Source organism: Stigmatopora argus, chromosome 8 (genome assembly GCF_051989625.1).
Source record: "Stigmatopora argus isolate UIUO_Sarg chromosome 8, RoL_Sarg_1.0, whole genome shotgun sequence".
NCBI classification, from domain to species: Eukaryota; Metazoa; Chordata; class Actinopteri; order Syngnathiformes; family Syngnathidae; genus Stigmatopora; species Stigmatopora argus.
The window spans coordinates 16,263,426-16,271,324 of NC_135394.1; the positions used below are offsets into that span (position 1 = coordinate 16,263,426).

At 34.6% G+C, this 7,899-nt stretch overlaps 1 protein-coding gene across 2 annotated transcripts in view; it reads left to right on the top strand.

Moving 5' to 3' along the window:
- The window catches only part of gabrg3 (gamma-aminobutyric acid type A receptor subunit gamma3), a 30,571-nt gene extending 22,681 nt beyond the window's left edge, over nucleotides 1-7,890 (top strand). Inside the window, exons 10-11 of one of the 2 annotated variants that reach the window (XM_077606673.1) lie at nucleotides 3,439-3,699; nucleotides 6,787-7,890. In XM_077606673.1, the coding sequence (XP_077462799.1) occupies nucleotides 3,439-3,699; nucleotides 6,787-6,864 (339 nt within the window). In that variant the 3' untranslated portion in view covers nucleotides 6,865-7,890. Of the gene's footprint in view, nucleotides 1-3,438; nucleotides 4,570-6,786 lie in introns of those variants that run through there. The other variant, XM_077606674.1, reaches the window with a different exon arrangement.
- The last annotated feature ends 9 nt before the right edge of the window (nucleotides 7,891-7,899 follow it).

Genomic DNA, 7,899 nt, shown 5'->3' on the forward strand with positions numbered 1-7,899 from the left:
TGGTTAGGGTTAGGCTTAGTTTTAGGCTTAGTCTTAGGTTTAGGCTTTTTTTTGTAAGAAATGACATAGTATAGTAAGGCTTTTTTTCTTAAAAAACGACATAGTATAGTAAGGCTTTTTTCATGAAAAAACGACATAGTATAGTAAGGCTTTTTTCATGAAAAAACGACATAGTATAGTAAGGCTTTTTTCATGAAAAAACGACATAGTATAGTAAGGCTTTTTTTTTAAAGACCATGGGTTAGGGTTAGGCTTAGTCTGAGGTTTAGGCTTTTTTTTTGTAAAAAAAACGACATACTATAGTAAGGCTTTAAAAAAAAAAAACGACATAGTGTAATAAGGCTTTTTTTCGTGAAAAAACGACATAGTATAGTAAGGCTTTTTTTCGTGAAAAAAACGACATAGTATAGTAAGGCTTTTTTCGTGAAAAAAACGACATAGTATAGTAAGGCTTTTTTTTGAAAAAACGACATAGTATAGTAAGGCTTTTAAAAAAAAAAGACCATGGTTAGGGTTAGGCTTAGTTTTAGGCTTAGTCTTAGGTTTAGGCTTTTTTTTGTAAGAAATGACATAGTATAGTAAGGCTTTTTTTGTGAAAAAACGACATAGTATAGTAAGGCTTTTTTCGTGAAAAAAACGACATAGTATAGTAAGGCTTTTTTCGTGAAAAAACGACATAGTATAGTAAGGCTTTTTTCGTGAAAAAACGACATAGTATAGTAAGGCTTTTTTCGTGAAAAAACGACATAGTATAGTAAGGCTTTTTTTTTTAAAGACCATGGGTTAGGGTTAGGCTTAGTCTGAGGTTTAGGCTTTTTTTTTTTTAAAAAACGACATACTATAGTAAGGCTTTTAAAAAAAAAACGACATAGTGTAATAAGGCTTTTTTTCGTGAAAAAACGACATAGTATAGTAAGGCTTTTTTCGTGAAAAAAACGACATAGTATAGTAAGGCTTTTTTGTGAAAAAACGACATAGTATAGTAAGGCTTTTTTTGTGAAAAAACGACATAGTATAGTAAGGCTTTTTTTGTGAAAAAACGACATAGTATAGTAAGGCTTTTTTTGTGAAAAAACGACATAGTATAGTAAGGCTTTTTTCGTGAAAAAACGACATAGTATAGTAAGGCTTTTTTCGTGAAAAAACGACATAGTATAGTAAGGCTTTTTTTTTTAAAGACCATGGGTTAGGGTTAGGCTTAGTCTGAGGTTTAGGCTTTTTTTCGTGAAAAAACGACATAGTATAGTAAGGCTTTTTTTGTGAAAAAAACGACATAGTATAGTAAGGCTTTTTTTTTAAAGACCATGGGTTAGGGTTAGGCTTAGTCTGAGGTTTAGGCTTTTTTTGTGAAAAAACGACATACTATAGTAAGGCTTTTAAAAAAAAAAAACGACATAGTGTAATAAGGCTTTTTTTCGGGAAAAAACGACATAGTATAGTAAGGCTTTTTTCGTGAAAAAACGACATAGTATAGTAAGGCTTTTTTTGTGAAAAAACGACATAGTATAGGAAGGCTTTTTTTTTTAAAGACCATGGGTTAGGGTTAGGCTTAGTCTGAGGTTTAGGCTTTTTTTTTGTAAAAAACCGACATACTATAGTAAGGCTTTAAAAAAAAAAAACGACAGTGTAATAAGGCTTTTTTTCGTGAAAAAACGACATAGTATAGTGAGGCTTTTTTTCGTAAAAAACGACATAGTATAGTAAGGCTTTTTCGTAAAAAAACAACATAGTATAGCAAGGCTTTTTCGTAAAAAAAACGACATAGTATCGTAAGGCTTTTTTTGTGAAAAAACGACATAGTATAGCAAGGCTTTTTCGTAAAAAAAAACGACATAGTATAGTAAGGCTTTTTTCGTGAAAAAACGACATAGTAAAGTAAGGCTTTTTTCGTGAAAAAACGACATAGTATAGTAAGGCTTTTTTTGTGAAAAAACGACATAGTATAGTAAGGCTTTTTTTGTGAAAAAACGACATAGTATAGGAAGGCTTTTTTTTTTTAAAGACCATGGGTTAGGGTTAGGCTTAGTCTGAGGTTTAGGCTTTTTTTTTGTAAAAAACCGACATACTATAGTAAGGCTTTAAAAAAAAAAAAACGACAGTGTAATAAGGCTTTTTTTCGTGAAAAAACGACATAGTATAGTGAGGCTTTTTTTCGTAAAAAACGACATAGTATAGTAAGGCTTTTTCGTAAAAAAACGACATAGTATAGCAAGGCTTTTTCGTAAAAAAAACGACATAGTATCGTAAGGCTTTTTTTGTGAAAAAACGACATAGTATAGCAAGGCTTTTTTGTAAAAAAAAACGACATAGTATAGTAAGGCTTTTTTCGTGAAAAAACGACATAGTAAAGTAAGGCTTTTTTCGTGAAAAAACGACATAGTATAGTAAGGCTTTTTTTCGTAAAAAACGACATAGTATAGTAAGGCTTTTTTTTTTAAAGACCATGGGTTAGGGTTAGGCTTAGTCTGAGGTTTAGGCTTTTTTTTGTAAAAAAACGACATACTATAGGAAGGCTTTAAAAAAAAAAAAAACGACAGTGTAATAAGGCTTTTTTTCGTGAAAAAACGACATAGTATAGTAAGGCTTTTTTTCGTAAAAAACGACATAGTATAGTAAGGCTTTTTCGTAAAAAAACGACATAGTATAGCAAGGCTTTTTCGTAAAAAAAAACGACATAGTATAGTAAGGCTTTTTTTGTGAAAAAACGACATAGTATAGTAAGGCTTTTTTTCGTGAAAAAACGACATAATATAGTAAGGCTTTTTTTCGTAAAAAACAACATAGTATAGTAAGGCTTTTTTTCGTAAAAAACATAGTATAGTAAGGCTTTTTGCAGTAAAAAACGACATAGTATAGTAAGGCTTTACATTCAAAAAAGGAGACCATTTATTGTTAGGTTTTTATTTGTTCAAAAAAATGACCATGAATATTAAGTCTTTATTCTTCAAAAGCAAAATACAAAGCTGCATTATTTCTATCATCCACTGTGCTAAGTTCTTTCATTAGCTTGCTAACAAACAACAGTATCTGAACCAATGAGTTAGTTAGCATCATACACTTTTGTTCATTGGTCACAAAGCGGGAGTGGCGAGGAAATACATCTACCTGCATGTTACCAGTATTCATCCTTTGTACAAAACGACTTATTTTTGATTTTCATAATACCGGACAAAGCCAGTCAGTCCCTTGTGGTGAGTTCAATACTTTTGACAATCTCAAGTGACAGTTGGGGGTCCGTTCTACTTGTAAATCAAATGAACCAAAAAAAAAACAAGGCCCACAAGGTGGCTAGAGCTTATCTGACGGTACCCTGTCGTGTCAACGGGCTGATGGGACAGAACCTTTAAAAAGCTTCAGATGAGTTGACGCTGCCCTTTCACGGCACTCCAGATAAGACTCCCCTATTTTCAGTTTCCATGCCTTTTTGTTTTTTTGCAGAACTACTTGGTCCTGGGCGCCAGGCCGCCCCCGCACACGGTGCTGGCCTTGAACAATTCCACGTACTGGCGGGACTTTGACGACTCGTGCGCCTCGCGTTGTCTGGACGGCAAAGACTGCGGCGCTTTCTTCTGTTGCTACGACGACTGCAAGGAAGGCGCCTGGCGGAGAGGTCGAGTCCACATCGATTTGCTGGAGCTGGACACCTATTCCAGGGTCTTTTTCCCCACTTCATTCCTGCTTTTCAACGTGGTTTACTGGGTAGGTTATCTTTACCTTTAGCAACATTTGACATTACAGAGTTTTGGGAAGATGGCTTCCCTAAAAAAAAATCCTGTAGCGTACGTTAGCAACATTGAAATACAGCACCATTATTACATTTTTTTGGGGGGGGTTAAAAAAAAAAACAAATAACGCGGTGCCTTGTGATACAAATTTCATAACCTCATAATTTAAGATATGTTATCATTGACCATAGTTTGGTTATTTATTTTTAGCTTTTTGATTTTTTTTTTTTATAGGTCAATTTTAGTGATCAGCTGTGTCATATTTAATCAATTAATAGCAGATGCAAAATTATTTTTTGATCGATTTTGTTTAATAATAGCCAATGTTGATGGTTTTTAACCCGTTTGGTAAAATGTAAAGCTAAACACACAAGGAAGTTTACACTTATGATGCATTAAAATACAAAGTGTATTTCATTTTTTTGAACACCTGCTAGCTTAATGCTAATATACAATGGTAGACTTAATATAAAATGAACAACAAAAATATAATTCAGTAAATGTGGGGACCAATTTACACACATTTTCTTCAAAAATACAAAATATTTCATTTTTCAAACACCTATCTTTATTCTTATTTACAATGGTAGAAAGACAACTAAAATCTAAAATCCTCAATAAATCATGAAAACAAATCTTAATTGAACAATTTGGGGGGGGAACAACAAATAAGATTGCCGAGCCGTACTTAAAACAATGCTTAAATATAGCAATATTTATAGTCACTTAAATGATTCAACATAATAGTAATATTTCAACAGCTTTCTGACATTATTAGCTGTTAAAATTAATGAATACACCTCTTAACGACCGCTCCAAATGTTCCTAACGGATCCTCTTCAGTGCCTTTGTTGTTGGCGCGCCTCATTAAAGAAATAGAAAAGAACGAAGGAATTAGCGGTGTCGCTAATCTCTCGATGTGAAAGTAATTTTTGTAGAGTCAAGGTTATTTTAGTCAAAATCAGGAAAGTATTCATAACATTGTCAAATTAAATGGACGTTTTCATAGAAAGCTTCCACAGTGGTCGTTGTGGCTAAGTTGCTATAAAAATATTTTGAAGAGTTTGATTAAAAGTTTGACCTTTGACGCTAAAGCTAGCTAGCATTCTCTGTATTACTCCTCATAATGAGTCCAATTTTGACATAGCTTATTTATTCCCAAATAAAATATTGAGTGTCGTACTCATTAGTTTTTAACATGTTTTCATACACAGTATTCCTATACAATACAGACGCTCCCCTACTTACGAACGCAATTGGTTCCGAGCGATTGTTCATAAGTTGAATTTGTTTGTAAGTTGATTCAGTGCTATATTTTGTATTATAATTTATGTTTAAGGCTGATATAAGTATATTGAAGGTTTATATAAGTGCATTTGTATGTTTAAGGCTTGTATAAGTAACACGCATTGGTTTGTACTGAAAAAACAACAACATTTAATATAATGGAGAGAATATGTACAGTACTGTAGAGAGAGAGAGAGAGATTTATGTATTAAAAACTGAAACTTTCAGAAGTCACTGTGGTCCAGTGGCAAAGACAATGGGTCAGAACTTCAGGTGGACTCGAGTTCAATTCCACTCTTTGCAATTCTCAAATTGTTTATTGAGGTAATGAAAAGGATAGATATAACTTCCAATCACATCATTTCAGAAGTCACTGTGGTCCAGTGGCAAAGACAATGGGTCAGAACTTCAAGTGGATTCAAGTTCAAATCAGGAGTGAGTTCAATTCCACTCTTTGCAATTCTCAAATTGTTTATTGAGGTAATGAAAAGGATAAATATAACTTCCAATCACATCATTTCAGAAGTCACTGTGGTCCAGTGGCAAAGACAATGGGTCAGAACTTCAGGTGGACTCAAGTTCAAATCAGGAATGAGTTCAATTCCACTCTTTGCAATTCTCAAATTGTTTATTGAGGTAATGAAAAGGATAAATATAACTTCCAATCACATCATTTCAGAAGTCACTGTGGTCCAGTGGCAAAGACAATGGGTCAGAACTTCAGGTGGACTCAAGTTCAAATCAGGAACGAGTTCAATTCCACTCTTTACTATTCTCAAATTGTTTATTTAGGTAATGAAAAGGATAAATATAACTTCCAATCATGTATAGGCGGGCCGCCTCGTGGTGTAGTGGCTAAGTCACCTGCCTGCGACGTAGGGTGTCGAGGGTTCACGTCCCGGTGTCGCCAGTCAACGACTGTATGGTGTCGGCAGTCGGCCGCAGGCCGACTGTCGAACACCACCAGGAACCCCCCCCCTCCCAACTGTCTTCCGGTCAGCCGAAGGCTGACCGGAAATATTGTTTTGCTGAAAAAAATGACTAAGTCTTTATTTGAATGAAAAAAGGATTACCCATTTACTGAACTACTAGTGTAGTGATTAGTCAAACGAGAGCGGGATTCGAACCCCATCTCCCACATGGCAGTCAAATCCACTAACTTGAGGTCTGTCTGACCCATTGTCTTTGCCACTGGACCACAGTGACTTCTGAAATGAGATGATTGGAAGTTATATTTATCATTTTCATCACCTCAATAAACAATTTGAGATTTGCAAAGAGTGGACTTGAACTCACTCCAGATTTGAACTTGTGTCCAACTTCAATTTCAACCCATTGTTCTTGCCACTGGACCAGTGTCTTCTGAAATGATGTGATTGGAAGTTATATTTATCCTTTTCATTACCTCAATAAACAATTTGAGAATTGCAAAGAGTGGAATCAAACTCACTTCTGATTTGAACTTGAGTCCACCTGAAGTTCTGACCCATTGTCTTTGCCACTGCACCACAGTAAAGTTGGAAGTTGCGAACATTTTTGGACTTAAACGCAATTTGCAGACATGTTCGTATGTACCGTTGTTCGTAAGTAGGGGAGCGTCTGTACAATAAAGCACACTTACAAGCTAGACTTTGCTAATTAGCTCGTGTTAGCCTAAAAATGCCTTGTAAACAAAATAAATGATTTTAAATTTCAAAACTATCCTCTTGTCAGCTTTTAAAAGATATAGTTTAGACAACTCACCCTGAAAATCATCTCATCTCATCCTCATTAGGGTCGCGGGGGGTGCTGGAGCCTATCCCAGCTGACTCTGGGCCAGAGGCGGCGGCCAGCCAATCGCAGGGCACGATGAGACAAACAACCAATCACTTACAGGTAGGGCAACTTAGTGTCCAATCAGCCTACCATGCATGGTTTTTTTTGGGGGAATGTGGGAGGAAACCCACACAGGTGGACGACCTGGATTTGAACCCAGGACCCCAAAGCTGTGAGGCCGACGCACTAACCACTTGCTCCACTGGGCCACCCTCCTGGAATTATATTCTTTAAAAATTAGTTATTAGTTATCAAAATAAAAAAAATCAAAGTTTAACACATTAGCACAACAAATGGTTATCAGGGTAAAGGTGGCTAATTAGCTAGCTAATAATAGGCATTATACATGTGACTACCTGAAATGCTATATTTTTTTTGGGGAAGATTAGCAAGGTAAATAGCTAGCTACATTGCTAACTAGCTAGCGCAGGTGCCTAAAATGATTCACTATGTATAATTTTGAGATAAAATATTTCAAGTAGTTGACCTTTTTGGGGGAATGCTACGGTTATGTTAGCGTTTAGCGCATAAAGTTAGCTTATTGAGTCAATTTTGAACAATGTTGCTATTGGTTAGTGATAGAAGATAGCCTAAAATGAATTGCTAAGATGAAAATAATATTAAAGTTTAATGTTAAGATTTTCAATGGGAATGTTCATTTTTAATCAGAATGTGATTTTGTTTCATTTTAGCAAATTGTTTTAGCTCGTATCTTTTTTTTCAACAATGCAATAATGTCCAAATGGTGCTTTATTCTGCTCTTTTATACACGCATTAAACAAAATAAGTCTAAAACTTAAATCACACTAGTTAAAACATTTCATTTATAGGGATTTTTTTTGTACATTTTACCTAAACAAATCAATCAAAAATTTGATTTTAGTTTTATGACTTGAAAAACATGTTCTTTGCAAATTATTTGTGTTTTAAATTATTATTTTCATCATACTTGAGAAAGTTTTTGTGGAAAATAAACCAAAGACGGCTTCATTAATATACTGGTTAGTTCAAATTAAATTGTTTAAATGTTAAATATCGGTTAAGTAGCGTAAATGTTCCAGAAAGCTAGTTG